Here is a 13,419-nt window from a genome sequence, read left to right on the forward strand (position 1 = left end):
TTGACCGACGGTTGGAGGGAGGTGCAGCGGTTGGTGTACAGGGAAAACGGGGCGGGAGACAGGACGCAGCCCTGCGGGGAGCCAGTGCTTGTGGACCTGGAGCTGGAAATGCTTTTCCCAGCTTCACCCGCTGAGACCTGTTGGTCAGGAAGTCGGTAATCCACTTACAGGTAGAGACCGGCACCTGCATCAGGGATAGCTGGCGCTCCAGGGTGTGGGGAATGATGGTATTGAAGGCAGAGCTGAAGTCCACGAATAGAATCCTGGCGTAGTTCGCTGCAGTGTCCAGATGTTCCAGCATGTAGTGCAGACTAGGGATGGGCACGAGTAGTAAATTCCAAACTCGAGTGATCGAAGGAATTCCTCGAGGATCAATCGAGTACTCGTTAAATCAAATCTATTTTTAGAATGCAACGCATCTGCAGCAGGAATACGCCTGATGATGAACGGCAATATTACCAACCAAACATGTGATGCTTATTCTCCATCAAAACAGTCAGAGTTATCAGTGTATTCATTATTTATTTTTGCAAACGTTCAAAACACATTTTCCTTACAAAAATAATATGTGTCTCACAATTTAAATCACGTCGAACCAAGGCCTGTAACAGTTTAAAAAAAACGAAACAAGTAGCCTAACCATTGCAAATAATTTAATGCTGCAAATAAAACGGCAGCAAATGGACTATGGAAATACTCAGCGTTGTGATCTTCTCTACACGCCCGGGATTACAGCTGCGTCTTGCGGCGGTGAAAATAGCCAACACACTTTCACTTTCACCGTTGCTGCGGGTCTGCTTTCCCGAACTCACCGTTGTGTTTCAGGAGCATATGTTGCCGAATAGTACTTTCTGGTAGCTCGATTTCGCTTGGCATATTTTACATTTCACCTTATGATCTCCTATTTCTTTAAAGTATTTCAATTCTTCGCTGCGGTTTGCTTTAACCGCCATCTCTTAACTTTTTGAATTCTGGCGTGCCTGCACACGGGACGGAACGCGCCATGGAAATGGATGCATTTAATTATCTTTGTGCCCACGTCATGCGTTAGTGGCGCCGACAGAAAATTGATACATTTGCTTCAGAAAACTTTGTTTGTGTGTGTATATGCAAACTCGAGTTTGCCTGTCCACCAACCGAGTTCATTTGTAACGAGGAGTACTCGAGTAATCGATTCCTCACGCCCATCCCTAGTGCAGACCCATGTTCACCGCGTCCTCCGTGGATCTATTGGCTCTGTAAGCGAACTGCAGGGGGTCCAATAACGGATCTGTAATGGACTTCAGGTGGGCCTGGACAAGGCGCTCCAGCATTTTCATGACAACAGAGGTCTGGGCGACTGGTCTGTAGTCATATAGGTCTGTGACCTTGGCCTTCTTGGGGATGGGGATGATGGTTGAGGCCTTGAAGCATGCTGGGACGCGACACAGGTCCAGTGAGGCGTTGAAGATGTTGGTAAACACCGGGGTCGGCGCAGTCCTTCAGGGCTGAGGGAGAGACGGAATCCGGACCGGCAGACTTCCGGGGATTCTGACTCCTAAACAGATTTTTCACCTGCCTCTCTCTCTCTCTGTGAGGGAGAGAGTGGAGGGAGGGTAGGGAAGGGGCGGGGGAGGAGTAGCAGGGAGATCGATTGCCCTGCTGGGGTGCAGGGGTGGTTGTGGACCGGGGGTGTGGAGGGAGGGGGCTGGGGGGACTCCTTCTCGAACCTGCAGTAGAACTTATGAGCTCGTTGGCAAGGGGGAGGCTTGTCGGGTGCCTGCGGGGACTTTGGTTTGTAAGTTGGTGATCTTCTTGAGGCCTTTCCAGACGGAGGAGGCATTCCCTTCAGAAAGCCGTTGCTGCAGTCTCTCAACGTAAGGATCTTTTTCCTCCTTCACCGCTTTGGCGAACTTGTACTTGGCCCGCTTGAACAGATCACCGTCCCCGCCGCGCCTGGCCGCCTCCTTCTCCTGCCTCAGCCGCTTTGAGTTTGGCTGAGAACCAAGGCTTGTTGTTGTTGTACAACTTCCTGGAGCGGAGGAGGGGGACACACACCTCCTCACAGAAGCCGATGAACGATACCACAGTTTCTGTGAATTCATCCTGGTTGTTTCCAGCCTCTGGCCCCGCCCACTCAAAGTCCTGGTCACAGCCTGTGCACTCCAACCAGGCGCGTAGTCGCTCACATGCTTCACTGGACCACACTCTGAACCGACTCACTACAGGTTTTGAGAGTTTAAATCTCTGCCGATAGAGGGGGATCAGGTGAATGAGATCGTGCTCACTGTTGCCCAGTGCAGCGCGTGGGACAGAATGTTAGGCCTGTCGGATTGTGCAGTAGCAGTGATCAAGGGTGTTCTCTCCACGGGTGGTGTATGTGACTTGCTGCCTGTATTTGATGCCTTGTCTCCCAAAACTACAGCAAAATTGTCCGGGTGCTGGCATTCCACACTCATTAACTGCTCGGCCAGTGTGTCTTAACTAAACACTATTGCTACAAGAAATATGAAAATAATATAATCCTCTCCTCCCCTCTTCTCTTCTCTTCTCTTCTCTTTTCCTCTCCTCTCTTCTCCTTTCTCCTCTCCTCTCCTCTTCTCCTCGCTCCTATCCTCTCCTCCTTTCCGCTCTCCTCCCTCCTAGCTTCAACCGCATCGACATCCCGGCCTATGAGATGTACGAGAAGCTGTACGACAAGCTGCTGACCGCCATCGAGGAGACCTGTGGCTTCGCTGTGGAGTGACGGGCCGCCGCCACCCCCCCATCCAGACGGTCTCTCCCCCACCCCCATCCCCCCCCCCAACCCCCCCCCCCCCCCCCCCCCCCCCCCGCTGGGCTCACCGACACGCCCTCCACGGCCCCTTGGTGGTCACGTGACTCCTCTCCTTTGTCATGTAATCTATGGAGGGACAGAAAGGAGAGGAGCTTGTTTCAGCTGACAGACAGACGAAGGCACATCTTGGTGATCCGACTACACAAAGCCCCCCCCCGACTACACAAAGGATGATCACTAACTGAACCTTTCAGCTGCTAATTCTCTCGTTGGACCCCCCCCCACCCCCCTCCTTGTTTTCTATACTCTTTTCATTCGTTTTATTCCACACAAAGAACGCCCGTGTTCCGTGTAGAAGGGGACATCCTGCTTGGCAGAAGGTCTGCCACCGCTGCCACTGGGATCCAATCCCCTCCCTGGGCCCAGTGGCGCCCCTAGTGGTCAACAGGGGGCCTAACGATTTGTATTCACCATGCTCCTTGGAGGGAATGTCTCCAGAGTTAAAGAGGAACTGTGTGAGCGCTCTCCGGAGAACCGAACGCATCAGGTTATGGTCTCCGCCCCCGCCCATCAGGTTTAGACTCCGCCCCCGCCCATCATGTTTAGGCTCCACAGCCAACCCCCACCCCCCCCCCCCCCCCCCCATTACACAGAGAAGAGAGAAAACAAATGGCTTGAAATGTGTTATTTTTATATGATGGGGAGGGGGGGGCCAGGAGTAGAAAGAAAAAGAAACATTCAAATTATATATAATATATATAATTTATTGTTATATTCCAAACCTTTTGCTGTTGCTCCACATTTAAAAGAAGTAGAAACTAAGCCTTTAATGTAAGTCGTAACTGTTTAAATTATAGAGGACGATTCGAGGAGACCGAAATAAGCTTAAGTAAGTTTCAGTTAAGATGGCCGCCGGACCAGGGTTTGTGGTCGGAGTGTGAAGAGGTCCGTCCCGGTCGGGTGGACAGACGGTCGCTGCAAGGCCCCCGGTGTCGGCTGGAAACCCTTCAGAGACTCAGAGTAGTTAGACATGAGAGTGTGCCCACACTATCCCTCTGTGACGCAGCTCCCAACACGTTCCTGCTCGGTCTGAACAGTATTCCTCGTTTCTAGATGATATTCAGTTCTGCATCGCTGATTTAAAAAACAAACCAAGTAATATGATACATAAATATAGAAATGTAAAGACGGATGGATTTCTTCAGGATTTGTTCTGCTTGCATCTTAAAGAGGATTCTCTTCACGAGACCAAACCAAGTGACATTAAACGACATGCTGGTCTCCTGATGAACCACAGACTACTGCTAAGATCTACCACGCAAACACCCTTTACCCAACACACACACACACACACACACACACACACACACACACACACACACACACACACACACACACACACACACACACACACACACACACACACACACACACACACACACACACACACACACACACAGTATTTGAGCCCAATCTCTCTCCAGGGCGGCGATGTCTCCTCTACTTCCTGCTCGCGGAGAGCGAGGTGCCAATAGGTGTTGTCAGGGGGGGTCTCCAGGATTACATGTCCCCCTTTGCTTGCGACCTGCCCCCAGAGGGTCGTCAGCGCCGCGCTTCCCACCATGGCCCCCCTCTCAATGACGACCATCCAGGTGGGGGGGGGGGGCGTGGCCGACGGCGAGCGCCTGTGCTTATGCTACATGCTACATTTTGCCCCGTGGCTCTATGCTACGTTTAGCCCGTCGCTAGCACACAGGCCGGGAATTATTTTATACGATTTGACACTAAATGGATGAATGTTTTTTAAAGTATGCTGCCTGTCTCTCTGGATGCGACCACACAACCAGACTGTTGTTCCTGTCTGTGTTCCTCCAGCGCGTCCCTGGACGGTGCTCTGTACAGTCAGTTTGGTTCTTGTATGTGGATCACAACGCCCGTAACTTATCTTTAACTTAAGCAGAAAGACATCAGTTCTTTTAATAAAGGTGATAGATGGGGGGATTAAAGACAGAACGACCACCCTTGAACTTCACACTTAACTCAAATATGTGTTGTGTTTCCTACCGTCGGGCGGCGGCGGAGCTTTGAACCCGCACGGGTCACGTGACGGACAGCTGTCCGTCCCTCCACACTCTACTGTCCGTCTGCATCCAGCATGATTCACTTGCAGGACTGTATCTTATAATTGACTGATGCAATTTCATGTATTATGTTAACACTATCATTTTGTAAGAGTATTTTATTTTTGTGTGTAATTAGTTCTAATTAAAACGGCCGATGTCCAACGACATGAGGCACCTTGTAAAAAACAAAATATTTGTATTTGAGTATTACCTAGGACACTATTTGGTTTTTGTATTCAACATCATCCATTGATCTGCTTGGATTGTAAACAAATATTGACAACCAGTAGAACCACACACACACACGCACACAAAGCATTATTCCTGAACAAGCAGACAGTGTTTGTCGGCCTCCTTTGTACCTGGGGGCCATTGTTCCGCCACCAGACGCACAGGACTCCATGAATGTCAATGAGAAAGCTTTAGTGCTAAACTGCACAGGCTAGGGGGGCCCGTCATGTACTCAGAGGCCCATCATGTACTCGGGGGCCACCTTTAGTAGGGCCGTTTGGCTCTATAATCTTGTCTACATTACCACAAAGCATTCCCGGGAATTTGGAGGAAAGATGGGCAAGGCAGGATTATTCTCTCTCTCGCTCTCTCTGTGTGTGTGTGTGTGTGTGTGTGTGTGTGTGTGTGTGTGTGTGTGTGTGTGTGTGTGTGTGTGTGTGTGTGTGTGTGTGTGTGTGTGTGTGTGTGTGTGTGAATAACTCACCGACATGTAGGACTACTTTCATTCCGTAACCCTCAGTGTCGAATGTACATTTTGAAAAGCTTAGATTTGTCCATAATTCATATAGAACTAGATCATGCCCAAGTTAAACAATATTTACTCCATATTGATAGGAGCCGTTATTTTGACTGTGCCTCAGGACGGATAGGATAAATCATACAGGCAGGGATTCTTGTTCCAGTACAGACAGTGTGACCAGTGGTGACTGGTTGATTGCTCTGATCAACTGATACTGTTGTAAGTGTCAAGATAGATACAACTTTATGAATCCCCAGAGGGAAAATTGTTTACAGCGCAGCAGCAGTGGAAGTTACAGGCTATAATATAAAGTAGTGCTAAGGAAAACCAAAATAAATGCAAGGACAAGGACAAACGGAACAAACTTTATCAACAGTATAAATAAGAGTATTATGATCGATTAATTTATTGGGAGATTATTATTTGGAAATTGGCGTAAATTGGCGTATTGGGTATGGTAAGTATTATAAAAGTAGTTCCAATTGAAAATACTTGTTTATAGACAGTTACTGGTCAGAATGCGTTATTCCCAGTCTCCTGCTGGTGGCGTCCACGTCGCCTGAGAACAGTTTCGGTCTTCTCTGACGTAACTTTTGGTAATAAAGACGGAAGTGACCGAGTTACCCGATTCTATTCGTACATATACGTCCGCCATCTATTGTTATAGAATCACACGAAACCAATTCATTCTTAAATAAAGATGTGGGTTATTTGTTTATAGTCTTGAAGAGTCTGATAATAATATACTTAAAACGAGCCGGTCCATACATCGTTCCGATACGTTTGGTCAACATTACGTAACCAAAATTACGAACAAACATTTATTGAATGTTGTGTTATTTTTTGTCGTAACCACAATATATGATGTGTTTATGTAGAAATACGATGAGATATGAGAAGGACACTTTGACAACAAGACTATAGTCATAGTCACAGACGCCATAGTCTGGCGGATGAATACTTTGCACCTCCATTGGGTTCAGCCAGACTTCCTACGGTTGCCGCTCGATCCAAGGGTCCGAACGTCAAGTGGGCGGTACTGCTCCTTTCAAACCAACCACAGTGTCACACACACAGTGGGCGGTGCTTTTCTTCGTTTTCGACCAATCGTTGGTCGGATGGTTAGTGAGCCCACCGTACTTCTGGACCCTTGGATTATAAAGAGCCATACTTCCTACTGAACAAAACCGGTTCTAGTTTTCCACTCACCGGCATTTCAGCGTTCCCACTGCCGCAGCGAAACCGATCTGCTCTCCATTCTACCGTATTTATCCCCTTTTTTTTCAAGATGCCAGGATTTTCTGATAGAGATCGCGGTCGGGACAGAGACAGAGGGTAAGCACCGCACTTCTCGTTTTTTTATAGGTATTTTGTCGAAGTTTACCGTCGATCGTGGTATATAAAGATGGCTGACACGATCGATTGTGGTCACGGAAAAATAGGAACAGGCCTATAATGCATAAATACGATTTGAGTCTCACTCAGTTATAAGTTTAACCTCGTGATACTCGATCGATGTTGTCCGAATTTCGTGCTTAGCGAGCGGCGCGTTGAATAAAGTCGTTGAGTCGTCTAAGGGCGAGCGGCGGCCCGCTGGCCTCGTGCCGCCGCAAGCAGCAGCTAGCTCGTTGCTAACCTCTGCCTCTGAGCTAGTCTACCACGTTAAATGAGACCGACAGACTGCGGTATCGGTATAGGGCCGCCTGGGTTAGTCGTCTTGGCTACGGTGAATTCATTGTAAATGCTTATTTAGCCCATGTTAGACATGGATGTCTAACATTTCATATTTCTAACTCGCGGTAAAATATGACATCGAGTAAGTGCTTCATGTATTAAATGTCGGAGAAAACGAAGCCATGTGGCTTCGTGAATGCGGATACAAAATGCCGGTCTGGTTTCCATTGTTCCTCTGCTGGCTGGAAAGAATAGTGCAGCATTTAGAGGCTGTGACGCAGTTACTAAACCCGACACCCGCGGACCATTTACCGATTCCCGCCGCAGCGATAAAGGATCGGTGCATCTTGTTTTGTGACTGTGAACTCGACCCCGTTTGTTAACGCGGTGAACCTTGATGTCTTCCCCAGCTATGGCAGTGGGCCTCCCCGGTTCGGAGGCGGTGGCGGCGGTGGCCGTGGTGGAGGAGGCGGCGGCGGGGGTGGAAAGTACGGAAACCCCGGAGAACGTCTGCGGAAGAAGCACTGGAACCTCGATGAGCTGCCCAAGTTCGAGAAGAACTTCTACCAGGCGCACCCGGACGTGGTCCGGCGGCCCCCGGTGAGAACAACACGTGGTATTCTAGGAAGTGTTATGTAATGCGTGGGTGGGCCCTGAGCATGCGTGGTCATCGTCTGTGTGAACTCTGCCTCATGGCGACCACATGTTTGGTGGATGTTGACTGTTGTTTTTTATATTTACAGCAAGAAGTTGAGCTCTACAGAAGGACCAAGGCCGTCACAGTGAAGGGAAGAGACTGCCCAGACCCCATCCTGAAGTTCAATGAGGCCAGTTTCCCAAGTAAGTCTCACATCCGCTGGAACCAGTCTGAGATGAGGTGTGGTTCTGTGTCTAACTGACCTGTACTCTGTCCTGCAGCCTACGTCATGGATGTGATCAACAAGCTGAACTGGACTGACCCGACACCCATCCAGGCCCAGGGCTGGCCCCTCGCCCTCAGCGGGAAGGACATGGTCGGCATCGCCCAGACCGGCTCTGGGAAAACGCTCTCTGTGAGTTTAATGTCATTTATAAGTACAAGGTTGAAAAGAACCAAATGTTGCAGTTATTCAAAGAATAGCATGCCTTTCACAGGCAACAGTATTACATCCCTTATTCGAAATTTTGTTTCCCATATTTCATTTAGCTTATATTTTCTTTTCTCAGATGTGTGTATTTGTTTGTACACTGTTATACGATCAATAGAGCACATGTGGATATTGTTTTCTTGTTTGTATTTTTGTGTCATGACAATGGGATCCTCTTGTTCTTGTTGTGCAGTATCTGTTGCCGTCCATCGTGCACATCAACCACCAACCCTTCTTAGAACGTGGAGACGGACCCATTGTGAGTAAAAACAACGCAAACATTAACGGGCGTATGCTCTGGGTATTATCAACAGGGTTTCTAAGTAGTATTGCAGAACTGTTCATTCAGTGCTTATCTGACACTGTCTTAATAGAAGTGTTGGTTTTGTATTGAGGTAAATGAAAGTCCTGACATTAGAAAGCAGTTCAATAATAGTATTATACAGTAAATATTGGCATGAAAGATATTTAACTAGTTTAATGCTTTTTTGTGGAATACCATTTTGGTAGTAAGTTATTTGGCCCGAACGGAGCACTGAGACACTGCTATCTAGTTGAAGGACTCTTCATTGTTCTAATAAAACTCGCTCTTCCCAGTGCCTGGTCCTGGCCCCCACCCGTGAGCTGGCCCAGCAGGTCCAGCAGGTGGCAGCAGAGTACGGCCGGGCTTCACGCCTGAAGTCCACCTGCATCTACGGAGGAGCACCCAAAGGACCACAGATCAGGGACCTGGAGAGAGGTCAGCAGATCATCCATTTGCAGTCTTGATGCCTGATTTAATAAAGGATTTAGGATTAATAAAACAACCAAAAATATTCAAATGATGAACTAATCCTAACAAAAGAGGGTTAGAGGTTTATGCTAGTTTATGACCTCCCCTTTCTGGCTAAGAGAATGATGTTGGAATTTCACTGACGTTCATTTGTTGCTCTTTAGGTGTGGAGATCTGCATCGCCACCCCCGGCCGTCTGATCGACTTCCTGGAGTCTGGGAAGACAAACCTGCGGCGCTGCACCTACCTGGTTCTGGACGAGGCTGACCGCATGCTGGACATGGGCTTCGAGCCCCAGATCAGGAAGATCGTGGACCAGATCCGGGTAGGTCCACTCTCCTCCTGAAACATCGAAGTCCAGCCTGTATGTTGTGATGGGAATGCTAATCTAGGTGTGACGCTTCAGCCCGACAGACAGACACTCATGTGGAGTGCCACCTGGCCCAAGGAGGTTCGCCAGCTGGCTGAGGACTTCTTGAAGGAGTACGTCCAGATCAACGTGGGTGCCCTGCAGCTCAGCGCCAACCACAACATCCTGCAAATCGTGGATGTCTGCAACGACGGCGAGAAAGAGGACAAGTGAGTTTGTCAGTGCGTGAAGCAGAGCTGCCTTACTAGTGTAATAATAGTTTGCCAAGTGTTGCAAGTTCAACGTCTAATGTAGTACTCTTGTTGCAGACTTCTGCGTCTCCTGGAGGAAATCATGAGTGAAAAGGAGAACAAGACCATCATCTTCGTCGAGACGAAGAGGCGTTGTGACGAGATTACCCGGAGGATGAGGAGAGATGGGTATGTGTCTCCCTCCACCTCGTCTGCTCTTGGTTCTGCCGCCGGGTCTGTTGCATGACCTCTAATGACTCTAACTCCTGTTCTCTCAGGTGGCCCGCGATGGGTATCCATGGAGACAAGAGCCAGCAGGAAAGAGACTGGGTTCTTAATGGTGAGCTGAAGCATTATTCGTTGGTCTCTAGTTAAATTGAATTCAAAATTTAAAGTCTCACTACTGAATTCCTGGGTATTAACGGTTTTGCTGTTGGATTTCAGAGTTTAAGTTCGGGAAGGCGCCCATCCTGATCGCCACAGACGTAGCCTCCAGAGGTCTAGGTTAGTGTTGTTTTGTTCTCTTCTTGGAACAGTCTTCAGTACATCACAAAGAAAGTATTTGCTTTCTTTAACTGTGTCTGCTTCTCTCTGAGTTTCTCCCCGGCCCGACGGAGCGGTGCGCGTGGCAGGGCCTTGGCATGACAAGCCCAGGTCTCCAAAGGGGGATGGAGGATTCTTGGAGGTGTCCAGGCTAGCGGTGGTCTCTGAGGCTGACAGAGGTGACATGGCTCCAGTGTAGCGTAACGTACTGCCCTGACCAATACCAAAACAAACCCTTGGGAGCTGCGCACAGTATCTCCTCAATTCGCTCATCGTCGGACTGCCCCCACCCCCACACCCAGGCCCGTAACCTCTGTTCTCAGAGCCCAGAGACTGAGACTGTTTTCTGTCTGGGCGCCGCCACGCTGCAAGTCTCTTGAGTTGCAGCCGGCGGTACCATAGTGGTTAACGTGGGGTGGCCGTAGCAGCTGCGGTCTGCTAACATTGTGTGGGAAGAGCGGTTATGACGGGTCAGTGCTGGCCTTCACCTCTGTACAGACGGCTACTGGCGCTTCGGTGACAGTGGAACACGCTAGTTGCCCACGGACAAAATCCAAGGCCACACTCCTCCCTCGCCTGCGTTTCAAAGTCATGTCGAGACCTGCCAACGAGAGACTTTTTGATCAAGTGAACACTGGTTCTGGAAATGTCTTGCCAGGACGATTTGTGGGGACGCGACATCTTTTTCCGTTATGGCTCCGGGGAGTGACCCGTCTCCTTCGGTGGCCTCCCCTTAATTCGGTTCACTTCGTTGCTGGCAAGAGACTGCGGCGGCTCTAGTGGTAGAGCGCTCGTTGTGAGCCGCCTTGTAGCGGGAGCTTGGTGGAGCCATCAAGTCCCGGGTTAGACCCCTGGAGGCCCGATGCTAGTGGCCCTCCGGGGTGGCCCCGCTGGGGTCCACTTGACTAAATGTGAGGGCTTGCGCTGCAATGGGAACTGACTAGTGATTGCATACTCCAACATGGTAAGCCTTCTGATCCATCCTGGGTTCTTGGAAAGGGGCTGTTTTTGTTCCTGAAGTAAAGGGAGGGCTGGTTTTTTTGTTGGTATCCCATGGATTGGAAGCAAGCGGAGTGTGCATCGTTTCTCTCTTCCCACCGTAGTGGCCTCGAGGAATGAGTGTGTATAGCCCACTCTTCACCGGCTGGTGTCTGAGCCGGGAGCTGTAACTAATGTGCCTTGTTTCTCTCTCTGATCTGCCGTGTTGTGGCGGTGTGTGCTTTGGTCTCGCTCACTCCCCCCTCTTGCACCACGCCGCAAAACAACACCTTCCACAGATGTCGAAGACGTGAAATTTGTCATCAACTATGACTATCCCAACAACTCTGAGGACTATATCCACCGAATCGGCCGCACAGCTCGTAGCCAAAAGACGGGCACGGCCTACACCTTCTTCACCCCCAACAACATGCGGCAGGCCAGCGACCTGGTGGCGGTGCTGCGTGAGGCCAACCAGGCCATCAACCCCAAGCTCCTCCAGATGGCCGAAGACAGAGGAGGTAAATCCAATTGGTGAGATACAACAACTGTGGTGTAAGCTGCAGCCATTCATTTCCTTTCTCTTGGGTTTTGTTTTTTGCTTTGGGGGTTTTTTTCTGAGAGAAGGGGTAGTTTCACCACAGAACGTTTTGGGTATCTCAAAGTGCATGTTTAGTGGCTGTCCTGTTAAATCACCTCATCTTGTTGTCTTCATCCTGTGTGTCACCCCGCTGTCCGTCCGTCTCTAACGACCGCACCGGTCTCCTGTGTTCTCTTGCAGGGCGTTCAAGGGGAGGCAGAGGTGGCGGGTTTAGAGACGACCACCGCGACCGCTACTCTAGTGGCAGGAGAGATTTCGGCGGTTTTAGAGACAGGGACAACGATAGAGGCTACGACAACGGACCAAAGAAAGCCTTTGGCTCAAACTCTCAGAACGGAAGCTACGGGGCGGGGGGCGCGGCCAACGGCTTCAGTGCCGGTGGCGGGGGCTACCAGGCCTCCGCCCAGTCGGCCTTCCCCACCCCAAGCGGCGCCTTCCCTCCCCCCATCAACACCTTCCAGAATCAGCCGTTCGCCGCAGCCCAGCCAGGGGTCCAGAACGGAGCCGGCCACCCGCCCTTCCCTTTCCCCCAGGTCCCTCAGCAGGCCCCGCCCCCCCTGGTCCCCTACCCCATGGCCCCTCCCTTCGCGCAGTAAACGCACAGAAAGAATAAGTAACTTATTGGCGTTTTTGTTTCCCTTGTTTTTTATTTGATAAGAGAGTTGTTTGGTTTATGTTGCGACGGGCGTATGAACCAGTTGGAGCCTCTATCCTGTCCTGGGCCCTAGGGCCGGCGGTGCAGCAGTAGCGTTGGTGCACTTCTATTGTTTTTGTTTATTTCTTTTTAATATTTGTTACATTCCTCAGTAACGTTTAGTCGTGTTTTGTATTTAGGTATAATTGCGAAGATGTATTTTCCACGTGTATCATCGAAGGTTATGTTAAGCTCCAGAAAACGGTGGCACTGCATGACCTTTCAGATTAAAGTTTCCAAAAGGCATTTCAGTGTCTTGTGTATTTATTACTACAATCGACATTTATGCACACTATGATCAGAGGCGGACAGAGTACACAGCTTCCTTACTTGAGTAAAAGTACAGATACCCCTTGCTAAATTTTACTCAAGTACAAGTAAAAGTACTACAGTCAGATGTCTACTTAAGTAAAAGTACTGAAGTACTTGTTTTTAAAAGTACTTGAGTATCAAGAGTACAAGAGTATGTTTTCTAAATATTGCATTACTACTGCTACAGTGCTTACATTTATGTATAGAAACGTCCTACATGGAGTTATGAAAAATGTTAACACCTTGGAGACTGTACAAAGGAATTTAAAGTAAAATCAAGTAATTTTCATCTTTTTACCATGGCAATAGCACAATAGTATACAGTATAACAGTATACTCAAGAACATAAAAACAATTGCTCAGCTTACATAAATATGCAATATCAGAAAAGAAAATTCAGCTAACAATTCTATGTATGCGTGAGTTTCTCAGTTTTTTTATCAATCAAATCAACAATCGTCTCTCATCTAATTCTGACCATGGAGTTGG

At 49.0% G+C, this 13,419-nt stretch overlaps 2 protein-coding genes across 4 annotated transcripts in view; both read left to right on the forward strand.

Annotated features, from left to right (window-relative positions):
- The window catches only part of smurf2 (SMAD specific E3 ubiquitin protein ligase 2), a 46,874-nt gene extending 41,805 nt beyond the window's left edge, over positions 1–5,069 (forward strand). For both annotated transcript variants that reach the window (XM_030379916.1, XM_030379907.1), the window contains exon 19: positions 2,626–5,069. In XM_030379916.1, coding sequence (XP_030235776.1) covers positions 2,626–2,725 — 100 coding nt within the window. In that variant the 3' untranslated portion in view covers positions 2,726–5,069. The remainder of the gene's footprint in view (positions 1–2,625) is intronic.
- A 1,716-nt stretch (positions 5,070–6,785) lies between these two features.
- Positions 6,786–12,864, forward strand: ddx5 (DEAD (Asp-Glu-Ala-Asp) box helicase 5). Of its 2 annotated transcripts, none has more exons than XM_030379936.1 (13): positions 6,786–6,964; positions 7,714–7,903; positions 8,047–8,143; positions 8,222–8,355; positions 8,624–8,689; positions 9,028–9,169; positions 9,367–9,527; positions 9,609–9,781; positions 9,881–9,991; positions 10,081–10,142; positions 10,247–10,306; positions 11,623–11,857; positions 12,105–12,864. In XM_030379936.1, exons 1-13 carry the CDS (start codon positions 6,918–6,920, stop codon positions 12,136–12,138), a joined length of 1,512 nt encoding a protein of 503 aa, XP_030235796.1. In that variant the 5' UTR covers positions 6,786–6,917; the 3' UTR covers positions 12,139–12,864. The 2 variants fall into 2 exon arrangements, with proteins under 2 accessions (XP_030235796.1, XP_030235789.1); XM_030379929.1 differs by having other exon boundaries at positions 6,787–6,964; positions 11,623–11,844.
- Positions 12,865–13,419: the final 555 nt, after the last annotated feature.

This window comes from Gadus morhua, chromosome 2 (assembly GCF_902167405.1).
Source record: "Gadus morhua chromosome 2, gadMor3.0, whole genome shotgun sequence".
In the NCBI taxonomy this organism is placed as follows: Eukaryota; Metazoa; Chordata; class Actinopteri; order Gadiformes; family Gadidae; genus Gadus; species Gadus morhua.